This window comes from Tinamus guttatus, unplaced genomic scaffold (genome assembly GCF_059628265.1).
Source record: "Tinamus guttatus ecotype Peru unplaced genomic scaffold, ASM5962826v1 Tinamus_guttatus_pri_ptg000710l, whole genome shotgun sequence".
In the NCBI taxonomy this organism is placed as follows: Eukaryota; Metazoa; Chordata; class Aves; order Tinamiformes; family Tinamidae; genus Tinamus; species Tinamus guttatus.
In genome coordinates, this window is record NW_028289244.1 from 15,636 (window position 1) to 30,658 (window position 15,023).

General features: G+C 41.5%; 1 protein-coding gene across 1 annotated transcript in view; it reads right to left on the reverse strand.

Annotated features, from left to right (window-relative positions):
• TCERG1 (transcription elongation regulator 1) overlaps positions 1 to 14,484 on the reverse strand; it is a 29,643-nt gene extending 15,159 nt beyond the window's left edge. The window contains exons 1-7 of the mRNA XM_088536898.1: positions 14,388 to 14,484; positions 13,623 to 13,848; positions 10,160 to 10,312; positions 9,657 to 9,924; positions 6,574 to 6,816; positions 2,732 to 2,794; positions 1,210 to 1,410 (exon numbers count right to left, since the gene is read on the reverse strand). Coding sequence (XP_088393024.1) covers positions 1,210 to 1,410; positions 2,732 to 2,794; positions 6,574 to 6,816; positions 9,657 to 9,924; positions 10,160 to 10,312; positions 13,623 to 13,848; positions 14,388 to 14,473 — 1,240 coding nt within the window. The 5' untranslated portion in view covers positions 14,474 to 14,484. The remainder of the gene's footprint in view (positions 1 to 1,209; positions 1,411 to 2,731; positions 2,795 to 6,573; positions 6,817 to 9,656; positions 9,925 to 10,159; positions 10,313 to 13,622; positions 13,849 to 14,387) is intronic.
• Positions 14,485 to 15,023: the final 539 nt, after the last annotated feature.

Here is a 15,023-nt window from a genome sequence, read left to right on the forward strand (position 1 = left end):
CTTATGGATTAAATTGAATTGACACCTCTTTTGGAAGCCAATGTGTGACTAAAAGTCTGAGATGAATGATTAGAAAACTGTTCTTTGATTGTTTCTAGATTAAGCTAAAGTGTTTAAAATCCGGAACCAAGAGGTAAGAAAAAAAAATGAGAAGAACTGAATGAATTCAAGCAATGCAAAAAGTGTAAGTATAGGGTTACATTTCTGTAAGGATTCCAAAACTCCTAAGTGCTTTCTAGAGATTATTTGGGTGCAAAATTGAAAATCGCTTTCAGTTTTCAAACCTTGTTGACAAAAAATCAGAGAAAAATAAACTGAGGACTGCTCTGAGCCCATTAAAAAAAAAACAAAAAACACCATATAACATAAAAAATACTCCTTTACTCAGCAAAATTGGTACTTCCTATCTTAGAGGCTCTCACTTCAACAAAAATAAATCCTTTTATTCCATTCGGAATTATTTTAAAGATAGGAACATATCATTTTAAATAGCTCACTGAATACACGGTTTTGAATAGGTCGAAAGTAAGATTTCCTGTAATTGCTGAAAAATTTAGGAGGCAATGAAAGAAAGAACCATTTGGGTCTGACCGAATTTGTTTTCCAAATGAACAGAATAAAACTCAGGATTTTGCCCCATTGATTTCCTTTTAAAGTAGAAACACCCATGGATATAATGTGGATTCAAGTAAACAAATGGCAGAACATAAACTGGGTGGGGGGCAGATGTCAATTCACCATTTCTGGCATTCCAGGACTGTTATACACTTCACTTTTCAAGCTCTAAACTTCAGGATTTCAAATGTCTTCATTCTTTCTTGGTTTACAGAGGTTTTAAAACAAATTGTATTTTTTACCCACTTTCTATCCTTCTGCAATTGAGAGCCTCTCAAGCATGTGAGTATAGGTATTTACTTTCTACTGGACAGGAAACACTGCATTTAAGTGTGACAGGTTTTGGAAGAAACTCTAGAATCACTTATATACACTTATATAGTGGAGAAAAAAAAAGAAACTATAGCTTTCAGACTCATCATCCACTCAAATTGATACTTATAATCAGGATATCAAAATATGCTTAAGGAATAAAGAGCATTAGAATAATAACGGTCCACATTTTCAAACAAACCACTTATTCGTTGAAGTAATTCTACTCAGTATATAGAGATGTACTAAAAAACAAATAAACAAAATAAAAAACCACTGCACCTTTTTCTTTCAGTTCTTGGGGTTTTTCCCACGTGGACTCCAAAGTCCGATTGTTATAATAATAAGTCTTTCCATCTGCTGTTTTGTACTCTGTCCACTCAGAGACTGCTGTTGCTCCAGCCAGCGTGGCAGGGGAAGCAGCAATAGCAACCTGAGGATGGATCATAGGAACGATGGGGGGGGCCATCCCTGGCAAGACTCCTGGAGAGACAAACAAACGAGACACAGACAGACGGACACAGCTCCAGTAAGTGCCGAGGAAGCACACAGGAACCCACCACTCCAGCGCCTTAGCTTCTACACCATCCATTTATACAAAGTTTGGTTCTAAAACTAAATTGGAAAGGAATTCACTGTTACTGGATATCCTTCTTGTGTTTTAGAATTAGTAGTGCCTGTATTACCACGTAAATTAGATGGCTTTTAATTTAGGAGTAGTGTGTAATTCTGCACAGCACAAAGCTTGTTAGTTTTTAGATTTTTTTAACACTTCAAGATTTTAAGTGCTATATTAAAAAAGAAATCTTTATTAGTTCTCCATAGTAAGTAATTATTGTAAAAACAATCTATTCCACTGTTTATTTACACTGACATTAAAAAAAAAATCTTAATGTTCTCTCTTAAAAAAAAAAAAAAAGGCTTGAAACATTGCCTCACAACATAATATACAGCAAATTCCCCTCAAAAATCTTAAATCCTGGAGATAGATAGATAGATATATAGAGATAGACTTTTTTTCCAGATCCTTGGATAAAATTGATAGGAAACGAAATTATTTCAGATTGTGTCATGTTTTTGTTTAGTAGTGAACACTGACTGCAAAAAAACACATTCTGTTTCATGCCCTAAAGCGAAAGAGCAAATAAATATCAAACAATAAAAAAGCTAGAATGCTACATAATTATTTCCCTAAACATCCCCACAAAATGGATATACTGAACATATCCTGAATGATAACTTCTACAAAAAAAATGGCTTTCCAATAAATAGAACTAGCATCACAAGATCACAATTTTCAGCTTTTAACATTTACATCAAAAACTCTACCTTTTTAAGTAAAAAAAGTAGACAATATGCATTGTAATAAAATAATTTCATTAAATGCCTTTTTTTAAATGTACAATTTTAAAAATGAAAATTAATACTACAACACACATACACACACACCAACATGCCATAACAGTCGTGTCACTACATGAGGAAGAAGGAAAAACAAAAATCCACGCACAAGAAAATCATAACTAAGAAGTATGGGCATGAGGAGGTTCACAATTACTACAGAACTCAGTGATTACAGAAAACTGTACTGGATTCTTCTGTATTATAGAAGCTAACACTAACAGTTAATTTGGGAAGTTATTTCCTGGCAAAATACGATATTTGCATTTATACTGGTTTTGAAAATAAAGTATATAGAGTCATTCATTTGGGGAAGCAAATAAAAAATAAATAAAAGAAACAACAACATTCACTACCATGCCAACTTACAGACAAAACGAACTAAGATGGTTTTGAAAATTACCGGTCTTGGTGGTAGCGACTGTCTTTACATACGGGCAGCTGACTATTTGCATCATTGCTACACCTGCAAAATGGATAAGCAAGCATGTTGGAAAGCTGCCATTGTATGTCAGCTACCACTGGGAGTCGGGAGGCACAGATTTCCTGCTACAATTTGGAGTGCCACTTCCAGCTGGCACAGAGAAAGCTCACCGGCAAGAAAACACAGCTTTTGCTCCAACATCATATGCCAAATCAAATGTAAAGCTATTTTTAAGCTGCTGCAATAGTTTCTGCCTACATTAAACCAGCTGTTTAGTTGTTCAGTATTTACTGAGACCAAAAAAAGGAGAAAAAAAAAAAAAAAAAAAAGGAAAATATTTAAATGAAGGCTCAGGGGTTTAAGTTCATTCAATAGGGACCTCAGCCCTCCCCTAGGGCAGTACCACAGGAGAAGTCCCTGCGAGCGGGGCTGTCTTCCACTGACAGCATTTGCTCAGACAGATCCATTAGAGCAGCAGCAAACTGAAACTAGCAGACTCGGCTGTCTTCAGTGTGCTGCTGCACTGAGAAAGCAGCCGTAAGGGCGGAAGGACAGATTTAGCCAGCCTAGCAAGGAGGGGTGGGTGAAAGGCAAGTTCAACCCAGGGAAAAAAGTTGAGGCAATGACAGTCTTCAGGGAAGGGCTAGAGGCGACAGAAAGGAAAAAATAAAAGCAAGCAACGAAGCTGCAAACAGAAGTACACAAAGCTGCTCTAGGTCAGTGGCAGCAACATTTTCTTCATTTCTCAGTACTCAGAGCGCCACGAGCTGCAAATGCTCCAAATGGGCAAAATGAGCCCTCAAAAAGGCAGCATCATGCACTGCTCTGCTCTCCAGCTCTGTCAGGAACAACACAGAGAGGCCACGGAGGGGAAGCAGCTCATCCTCTTCAGTTAGATAAAAATTCAGTAGGAAATTAGGCAGCAGTGGGCAGAGGGAGCATGTTCCCCCAAACTTCATTTTAGGAGGTGGAAGGAAAGTGTCAATTTTTTCTCTGTATTAGTCCAGCTTAAACACTTGGAAACACACATATTTCCCCCTGCTAAATTATTTCAATTCCATCACCCAGGGTGGGAAATGTTCTAGTACAAAGTGAAATTAAACCCCTGTTTTTATAATCAGATAATTTCTGATTTTCTTCATTAGAAATCTAGTTTGGCAAACATTAAAAATATTGCCAATTTATTTTTAAAAAGTTTGTGAGAAGACAGAATTTTAAAGTGCTTTACTAATGATTTTAATGAAAGAATGCAAAGTTAGTTTTATAAAAAAAGTATAAATTATAGCAGAAAAGCATCAACTCAAACAGTGGCTGTCTAAATTTGTTGGGGATTTTCATGTCACGGACTTGAAAATGAATGTGAAAATTCGTTTTGTTAAGGAAGTTACAGCATGTCTTAAAACTGGGTCAGTATAAATAACGCCATCTGCGGGATCACTGAAATTGGAGATACTGCAGCGCAGATAAGACTTTGCAAATACCCAAAAAACTTGTTTCCTCTGCCAAGTTCATTTCCAAACATATAGCTAACTTGAAACGTGTGAATTAAGAGAAAGCAGACTTACTTTTTACAGCTTGAGACTACTAGGTATCACTAATCAACTCCACTGCTCCATCTTACTATTATATAATACATATTAACTTTGCAATCACTTGTCAATGGAATTTGTCAACTCTAACTGGAAAGTGACCTCACTGACTTTATCTATATATAGCTGAAAGCCCCAAACACCTATAGACTAAAACCTAGCAGGCCTTTCGGAATTCATCTGCCACTCCAGTGTCTTGAAGTCATTTTAATTCTCTCCTCATTTTAAAGCATTTTAAAGGTTTCCTTTTCTTTTATGGTGCTTGTAAGCACTACAATCTACTCAAGCCAAGTTAGCTGAAAGAAGCAGAATTATTTTTATTCTGAATTCAAGGAAAATAACAAATTAGACTCATTAAAGAAAGCATCTCTTAAATGCTTTGGAGTCCTAAGACTTATTAGCAGGAAAAGTGTGAAAGAATCATGTTTTCAAAAATGAGTTTAAGGAGAAGACAGATGTCATTCCCCTTATATCCTAGTACTCACTTTAGAAGAAATATAGTATCTTTTGACTGAGAAGTTATTAAAAAAAAAATCCTGGTGTAGCCACTTTTCACTAGCATTCTTCTCCTTACTGCTTTGGTTATTCACCTTTTACCTGACTGAACACTTCAGTAGATGATTATATCCTTCAATGGGGTGCAAGGCCCCTTAACGCCTCACTGATCCTTTGCTGGCAAGGCTAGAGCATTCAGCTGTCCACCATTTTGAACTTAATGATTTTAGTTTTCCCTCAAACCCAAAAAATAGAGACATCAGAATTCTCTCTGCATCATTATCCATTTTCAGTACCTCATTCTCAAATATTACATTCAGATTAATATATATATTCTTTGTCTTAAAGCAATCATTACAACACTGTGGTTTCCTTTTCAAGCAAATTATAGATTAAAGTAATTACTGTTACTTTTAAATAACTAGTAATTTAAAAATATATATATCCAAAAGTATGTCTCAATAAAAAATGCTTTTTATTTAAAATATGGTTTTAACCAAATAGTAAAACTAATATCCACTTTAACCACTTTGATGTTTATGTATCCTTTATCAGGAAGAATATAAGAAGTGGTCTAAAGGATTAGTCGTCATCCAATCAATTCACTGAGAGGCAAAGGCCTCCTTTCATATGCACTGAGTAACATTTTAAAAGGACAGCAGGAAAGATGTCATCTCTCTCACCCAGAATGAAGAGGCAAAAATCATATAAGGGCAGCTCTGAGCTGCTTCTTTGTAAATCTTGATCAGAAACTATGCTGTACCTTATTACAACTGCAGTCTCAAAACTTTTCTTGCATCGAAAAACGCTATTGGACACTGACAAAAATGCTTTTATACTAGGAACTGAAGTGTATTCACACAAACAAATATGTTTAAGCACAGTGCCCTTAAGAACTCCTTCAAGTGATTACAAACAGCAGGAAATTAAAAATTTTCTAGCCAGCTTCTCTATCTAATTAGTTTTTGGTGTTTTTTTAATACATTAGTAAAATAGGTTTAACCAAGGCATGAAGGGGCTGCCACCTATCTAAGATTTCTTCACAATGATCTCTGCATCTAAAACCTGTAAGTTATCCCATAGCATTCTGAATTGCTTCATTACTATCCCCAGGTTAAACCTCAACTCTTTACTTCATCATTCAGCATCACACTTGATATCTGCAAAACAAGAGATCTTCAAGCATCTGACCTCTTCAAGGCTAATGCACTTGAACAGTCATGTTTCCTGCTCATAAATGTATTATTTTTTCTAGTTTCTTCTGGTTAAAAATCTCAGTCCTAGTAAATATTCATGCATAAAACTGAAGGCCAAAATTCAAGCAAATAGTTAAAAAAAATGTAATTGGTAGTATATAGTACTATAGCATTCTGAGTTGCTTATAGATTTCGTTCAGCAGCTCACTTTATTTTTGTATAGGATGACAAGATAGACACAGCTGATGAAATGAAGCCTTTTTCAGTTTAGTAGTTGTATTTTTCCTGTCACCCAAAATAATAAGTTTTATGTGTTCAAACGTAGCTATTTTCTAGTATGTATACCAAAGAACTAAGAATAATTTTAAAAATCACATTCGTTGTTAATTAAAAAGTTTGTCTGCTAACCCTGAATTCTTTCAAAAAAATACTCTAAGTGGAGAGGATTCAGGCAAGTTCCATACACAGTGGACACATGAGTGCAAACAAATTGACAACATGGACATGTAGTGGACAAGACAATTACAGTTTGCCAATTTACCTGGAAGTGGAATAGGCATGCCAGGAAGGGGGACACGAAATGGAGGTACCATTACTGGTGGAAAAGCAGGAATTGCTGCAGTTGGTTGAGGTACTGCATGAGGAACTGCAGGAGGCAATGTCTGTGGGACTGGCTGGGGTACAGTCTGCACAGGTGTAGCAGAAGGAGCAGAGGTTGAAACACTGACTGATGGTGTGGCAACTGAAACACCCGAACTCGGGGTCTGGTCTTGTGTGGTAGGTGCTGATAAAAAAACACAAAGAACACCTTGTATCTTAGATACTACAATATACTTGCTGCAAACATACTGGCTCTCTGTTTCCCAACAGATGTCATATAAGCAGATACGCTTAGATAAAATCTACAGGAAACTAGTGGATAGAAAAAAACCCTTTGCCTTCTCCGCAACCTTAAATATTTACAAAGAAAGCTGATTTCAATTGTTACCTTGTGCTGTTCTTTACACCTAGTAAGTCTTTATAGCAGTTGCAAGAGTATACCAAAAGACAAATACAGCCTGTTCAGCAAATAAATTAAATTCTACTTTGTATGCCTGTTCAGAAAAGTAGAGGGAACATTTCAGAGAGCTTCAAATGGACAAAAAAAAAAATCAAAACAAAAACACTTATATTGAATGAATAAAAGCTCTGTTTTTTAAAAGGCATGACAGCAGCATGTGCATGACAATAGCCTAACTGGAACAAAGCTCATGAGGTTGTGATCCAAGAACGGAAAATGTCAATAAAAATATCTTTATAATTAAGTAAGGAAAAAGAAAGTGCTTTTGTTTAGAAGCCGCAAGAACTTCACTGGTCTTCAGTGCCTCCCAGTGGGAAAATGTAATATTAAGATTCAATCCAGTAATCCTTGCAGCATGATTGAAATTGGCTTTTAACTGGGACTAGGGCTGCATAGAAAAGGTCTGAAAATAGTAGTTAGAGACCTGACTGATTAAATATACTGGCCAGCCTTGAAAATTTACACTGCTTGGCAGAAGGGCGGAAGAATTGTTTAAAAAAAAAAAAAAAAAGTAAATTTCAAGGAAAAGACTTAAAAGCCTGTCATATACTAGCATACTGTGTGTTTTCTTCAATATTTAATGATGACCAGCTGTTATTCTCATCAAGATACTGATACTAAGGAATTTACATAAAGATTTTTGATGTGTTGTTATTGTTCTAGGAAAGGTAAAGTGCTTACCATTGTCTAAAATTCAGGGAAACAGAGTGAGGCAGTCAGTATGTGATTTGTTTTAAGGCCTAAATGAAATCAGTGCCAGACAAGACTGAAGCTCAGCCAGAGGCCCCAGTCTTTTACTGGCTGAGTGCTCTAGAATTATTTTAAATGATAAAATTTTATCACTTCGGCACAGACACCAACAGTTACAGTTCTTGAAAGCAAAGACAAAGTTTAGCAGGTAGAACAGGTAGAAGTGGAGCAGCTGCAGCATTTGGTATCAGGAAATTGTGTTTCACAGAAGACGCATAAAGTGATCATTCAAAAGTAGGCCCAACTGCAGTGAATCTCAAAATTCTGCATCGGATCAGAACGGAACAGTAACCCGCTTCCTGCTTGTTGCCACTCCACAAAATGGTTACAGTCTCTGGGTGATGTCTCTACACCATAGTTCAACAAAGCAGCTGAACACAATATTCAGTTACTTTCCAAACTAAATAAAAGACCTAAAAAGCTTTGAGCAATGCAAATTATTATTTGCTGCAGTTACACTCTATGGATCTGCTCTTCTTGCAGTGTTTACTCAAGGCATAACTTGATTACCTGAATCTGACTCACTTCCATACCCAGATTTCTGGAGTTCGGATTAAATGGTAAATTAAGCTTAAGCTGGCTCATCTATTAATGAAAAAGGTGAAATAATTCAAGTGTATGCAAATATCTGCTACTGCTGGTGTTACCTGAAGCTCAGCGACTGCTATCTTCTGAATACCTTTTGGCCTGACTTATTGTACACATTTTTGCCTGCACTGTACATAATTACAATAATCAAAATTGTCTAAAATTTGGATTCGTGGACAGAATAAGTTGTGTATCTTCAAAAACCCTGCACGTTGATAGTGACACTAATCAAAATGTTCTTTAACAAGTTCACCTCACTTGTCCACACTGGGTGACCGCACTCACAGTTTGCTGGTGACACTTGTGTGCAAACAGATCCACAGTACATGCACCTCCATATGGATGCCCTGCATTTTATTAGCACACATGTGCCAACAGAAGTCTGATATAAATTATACATTATTATACATATATATATATATACACATATATATGTAACATATAAATTATATAACTTATAAATTACTATATATTAGTGCATGATGCATAAATTAGTCCCCTGTCCTCTCGAGGCTTCTGCTGGAAGAGCCTTAAGGGCATAGGCGTGACCTGTGTAAAGAGCAGCAATCTTCAGGGAAATACTCAAAGGTCATCACTGACAGGAAGGCTCCTCAGGACCTTCTTTTTCCTTTTTGTTCGTGCAGCTCTAGCAAGTAGCAACTTATGAGGCTTGGTTGACAGAATAATGAAAAGTAAAAATGACCTATTAGAAGAACCTCTACTGAGCAATCAACCAATTCCATGCAGCCCAGGAGCAACAATACTAGATCCAATCTCCTAAAGCAACAGATACAGTTCTGGAAATGAAAAGGAAACTTCTAAAACTATGACCCCTAACTCAAATTAATATTTGGTAAGATGTTGTTTTAAGAAATTTAGCTTTAACTATAATTAATAAAATGGATGCATAATAGCTTTGAGATGATGCAGTAACAGCAGAAAGAAAAAAAAAATACAAAGACCTAAAGAGAAAGGATTGCAGGGGGACCTAATGACTTATGTTCTCAAATTTTGTATTACCCTACTGAAGCAGCTCAGTGTAAAGACATAATAAAAACAAATAAATAAAATAAAAAGTTCTGGATTAAATACAAAACTTCAAACTATACTCCACTTTATGGGGAAACAAGTTCCTCCTGGACGTTATATTTCTGTTGCAGCAAATTCCCCCAAAGCAGCACGTGCTCCCCACTCCCACAAAGCTTGAGAAACCCTCAGTTACTCACTGGAAATTGTCTGTGAAACTGAAGTGGCCGTGGTCGTGGTCGAGGTTGTGGAGGACTGAGTACTGGAGGACGTTGATGGAGATGCTGCGGACGCCGGACTGCTAGTGGTCGGTGTGGAGGCACCTACTGCTTGTGCCTGAGCCTGGGCTTGCGCCTGGGCCTGGGCCTGTGCAGCCAGCATCGGTGTCAGCTCCGACTGCTGAATAACTTTGACCCCATCTGGCTTAGTCCACGCGGACTCACGTGTACGTGCGTTATAGAAATAGACCTATGATTTAGAAGAGTCAATGTCAAACAACTCCTTATGTGGAGGGAGAACACCTATAAACAATCTTGTTCATCCTACTGTAAAAATAATCAAGTAATATTGATAAAAGGATAGACAAAAATGTGCGGATTTACCACACAGTCTGGAATCTCTATGCGCAAGGCTGCAAATGGCAACATGTTGCCAAGGGCAGTGAACACCCACTACACTTTGTTGTTTCTGGTAACAATCTTACCTTGCCATCGGGAGTTTTGTTTTCTACCCATATCTCTTCTGCAGGGGGCATTGCTGGTGTTCCCGGAGCAGAGACAGGAGGCATTCCTGGAGGGAACATCATACCTGGAGGTGGCGGCATGCTACCCATGGGAGGAGGCATGAACGGTGGTCTCTGGAGGCATACAACAACAACTGTGTCATACAGTTCTCAGGCAGAGTTCTCCTTTATTACAGCACCAACAGACAGTATAACACTGTAAGGTTTGATCTACCATTTGAGAGCTTCCTTAACAACCTGATGTTACCAGCTCAGAGAATGTGCTCCCTGATGAGCCACCACCTACAGCAGAACAGCTGGGATAAGCATCTCACATTTGAGGTGTTAACATAAACGCAAAGCATCAGGAAAAAAAAAGTGGCACAAAAAGAAGTGGGGTGGAAGAAATAACTCCCTCCTCAGAGTAAATACCCCAAAACAAGAAAGAGAAAGAGTGGAGAACTGCTCCTGAATAACTGCCACTCACACAGCCCTGGCTGTGAATCAAAACGATTTCTTGCAGTACTGAACACTTACATTACGACCCTCCCAGAATAATAATAAAAAGGCAAGCATCCTCTTTATTAGTATAGCACAGCAGTTGATTTGATAACAATCCATTAACACTTCTCAGTTGCACATTAACTGACATTCTAACTAGTACCAATTAAAAAAAAAAGAGTATCAAGTTACATTTTCACGACTGCACCATCAGAAGGAATTCAAGACTGTCTTGCACAGCACTGATATATACAAGCCTGAACACCCACTTTTTGATTAAAAGCTTGATTCTGATTTCGATTTCTTTTAGTTGTTATACAGAGACGACTTCAGGACAGTATGAATAAACGAGTACATTGAATATATCCCCAACAAAAAAATGAGCTGTCAACAAAATCTACCAGGTTCTTCTAACTTATTCTGCACACACCCACAACTGCCCTAATTATCTCTATCACTCCAGATTTAGCTTAATTTATGGCTCCAAAGATTACCACTTCACAAAGGCGATACCAAAACAGTTTGCTAGTAAAACTCGTAGCTCTGCGCTCATAACTGACAGGCTCAAGAGTAAAATGCAGCCATGCAGCAGGACTGGGGCTCTGCTGAAGCCAGAATGTTTGCAGGAAATCCAGTGTCACAGAAGCTGGGTGGCTCAGTGTGACATGCCGCAAACACAGACCCTGGGATGTACCCATACACTGAAAACTTGAGTCCTCCCCTTGGTAGTTTTCAGTGCGTGCCATGGCCTCGAGTTCTGTCTGCGCTTGTAAGCGCCTTTTGGAGAAGTTGCCCTGAGATCAAAATTTCTGCTGTAAAGAGTGATATTTTAAAGTGCTCTTTAAATTCACATACCAAACCTGATTTTAGTTAAATACTATAATAAAGGAACCCCAAAATACATGGAGAGAAATAAAAACAAACAGGAAAAGCCATTAGGGTAACTATCTACATTCTTTCATTCCTTCTTCTCTACAGCTCCTCCATTTGGCCATGAGAAGATCTTTCCCTTTACTGCTCTACAATCTGAAAGACGAATACAGAACAGCTCACTTTTTGGCTGATGTTACTACTTTCAGGGAAAAAAAAAAATCCCATTATATCAAAACCAGGGTGAGAAGCTAAAAACATGGCCAATGCAGAGCACAATGCTGAAATGGTATGAAAGATTCAGACAAGCTCAGTGCATGGGTTCCAGGTACAGCCAAAAGTTGCAGAAGCCCTGCTTACTGCACGGCGTGAGAAGAGCAGGGAGCCAGCAGTGGAGAGCACATTGAATACAGACACCACACACATCAGTGAAGAGCCATAAGAAGCCAGCCTGGAGCTTCACATTAACTGCAGACTATTTCTGAAATGGCACCGATGGCAGAAAGCGAGGGCCTCTCCTCCCCTCTCAACCCGAGCTCCGCAGCACACTCTGACTCTCTCCACTGCTTTACAGCTTTAGAGTTAACACATGGCCACAGGAAAGCTAAAACGGGGCAGTTTGGAACAGAGGATCATAAGGCACCAAAGGAAGGAGCCGTAAGTCAAAACAACTTAAAATCAATTCAAACTAAGCACGAAGCCATGCGGCAGAATGAGGCCCCTAGTATTGAATCAAAGGCCAAGCTGACACTGTGAGGTACAGGAGGCTGTTTACATCCCGCAGACTTGCTGTTTCTGTCTCCACTTAACCAAAAATTCAGCGTGACAGAGAACATTTCAGTGAAATGAACAGCTAATTCACACCTCCCTGCGCAGCCCAGGTTTAACAACAGGCTTTATCTCTGAGCTCAGAGGAGCGCACCAGACTGCAAGGAAGACCTGGAAACACCATGGTGTTTGCTGAGAAAACCTGCACTAGCTTCTTCTAGAAATCTTGTACTCGGATGACTACAGCACACACAAAATGGGGCTACAGTGTGACATTAGGTTATTTCAAGTAGAGTCTGCATGATCAGTAAATCTGATTAAGAGTAATGAGGAGGGGAAAAAAAAAAGCAGGTTCTATAGCTCCGCTGAAAAAAGCATATGCAAAGTAGGCCTTAAAATGCCAATGTCTCTGAAAAGTAGGCAAAGTAGCTTAAACATACAGAACCATGAAATCTGCCTTATTTGAACCCAAAACGCTCCTAACAGATAGCACAGTATTTCTCTAGATGCTAGGACATTAAAAACAAAAAAATAAATAAAAATCATAACATGAGGCATTCACCCTCCACACCAGCAGTTATGTCAGCATACCACACAGCCAACCTGCGGTTGGCAAGTCAAACACTAACTCTACTCTCAGTTTTTTCAAACATTATTTTTTTCCCTGCAGTATTAACGATTTGATGGATTACCAGGGAGAAAACCTTCAGAATACAGTGCTGAAACATATGTGATCATTGGTAACATACTTGTTTCTTTTCTCACATTCACCACTGGCCCATATGACCAACCCCTCAGTGATCAAAAATACCCTCAAATGAACACAAGGGCTCCAGTGGCAGTTCACGCTGGAGCTCTCAGAGCAGCCCAGTGTCATCAGCTCGGGTCAGTGTCTCTGTGCTTGCTCCTCACTACAGCCATGGGGCAACAGGCAAAATTACGACCGTTCCGGAAGGCCGACGCATCCCTCATCCGCTGCTCCTCAGGAGTTTAGAGGCCTGAGCAGAGCTGAATTACACATCCTCCATGGCCACAGGGCACCAGTGAACTCAGGTTTTAGGGAAGTCTCTGTTGATTAATTTTTCCTAACAACGTACGCGATTCATCTCAAACTGCCTCCAGGACACGCGCAGACGTTGCTCGTGCACACATCACACACATGCGTTAATTTTAAAATAACGCACACGAGTTTTATGCTTTCACCACGCCTGACTCCTCCTTTTAACCATTTTAATGGTGCACAGAAACAAACAAGGAAAACTCCTACACGTCAACTCCACCGGCCATAGGAACCCACACTATTTACCTGCAAGTGCGGAGGGCCCATTGGCGGGGGAATCCCTCCTGGCGGTGGCATCGGAGGCATGTTTGGGTCGAAGGGAGGACGCCCAAAGGGGGGCCGAGGAGGTGGCGGGGGCCCTCGCATCATCCCAAACGGTGGAGGAGGCCGCATGAGCGGCGGGGGGCCTCGCATGACAGCATTTGGTGGGGGAGCTGGGCCGCGAAACCTCAGTGCTTGCTGCTGCGCCATCCTGCAGACAAGGCCAAAAGGAGATAAAGCTGCTTTTCACGTGCTGCTTGCTTAATTGTAGAATATATCAATTCTTATTAAAAAAAAAAAAAAAAAAAAAAGAAAGAAAGAAAGGATGGGGGTGAATGGCAGTAAAATCAAGAGAGCACAGAAAAACACAAAGCTTTAAAGAACAAAATTAAGTCTGCAGCTCCTGTAGCAGTTCCTTCCCCTTCGAGAAACGAATCCATCAGTCCTGCTGGATTCTGTGTGTGGAAATAAGTGATCGACAGCTCCGAGCGGGCCAGGCGGCACCGCGGAGGCCCCTCGGCTCCGGCCCGCGCAAGGAGACGGGATCCCGCGGGGAAGGGCAGCGGGGCGCGCGGGGAGCGCCGGGCCCGCCGCGGCAGGGGGCGCCGCACACGCAGGGCGACGGCGTCCCAGCGTGAAGCCCCGGCGCTTCCGCGCAGGGCCGCGGCGAAGCGACTCCGGAGAAAGGAACAAAGTGGCCGCGGCCGCGCGCCCGCCCGCCGCACGGGATGAGGGCGGCGCCGGCCGTACCGGATGTCGCCGCCGAACCGCTCCGCCGCCGCCTCGGCCTCACTGCCGCCACCAGCCCCCGCGCCGCCGCCGCCGCGCTCCGCCATCGCCGCCGCCGCGCGCCCGCCCCGGCCCGCCCCCCGGGCACCATTGGTCACCGCGCGTGCCCGTCAGCGCGCTCCCGCCCCGTCGCGCCTTCCCATTGGTCGCTGCGCGCGCCCATCAGCGCGTGCCCGCCCTGCCGCGCCTTCCTATTGGCCGCCGCGCCGCCGGCTGTGGATGCGCGGGTCCCGCGTGCCGGGATTGGCTGCGCGTGGCTGCCCGCGCCGCCTGCCGGGACAAGTCACGTGAGGCGTGGCCCGGCTAGCGGCCGGAACTGCGCTCACGTCAGGCGGAAGCCTTCCTCGCCAATCAGAGGGCCGGGCGGGAGGAGTCATATGCGCCAATCAAACCCCGCGCAGCGCCACGCACCGCCCAATGAGGAGAGCCGAGCGAGGAGCGGCCCGGCCAGTCACGTGGCGGGGGAGGGAGCGCGGACTCAGCCAATGGAGAGCGCCCCGGGAGGGGTGGTCGAGGAGGGCACGAGGTTCCCGCGCGGCAGCCAATGAGCGCGCGGCGGGGGCGGGGCGGGGCGGTCCCTGCTGCGCCCGGCGCGGC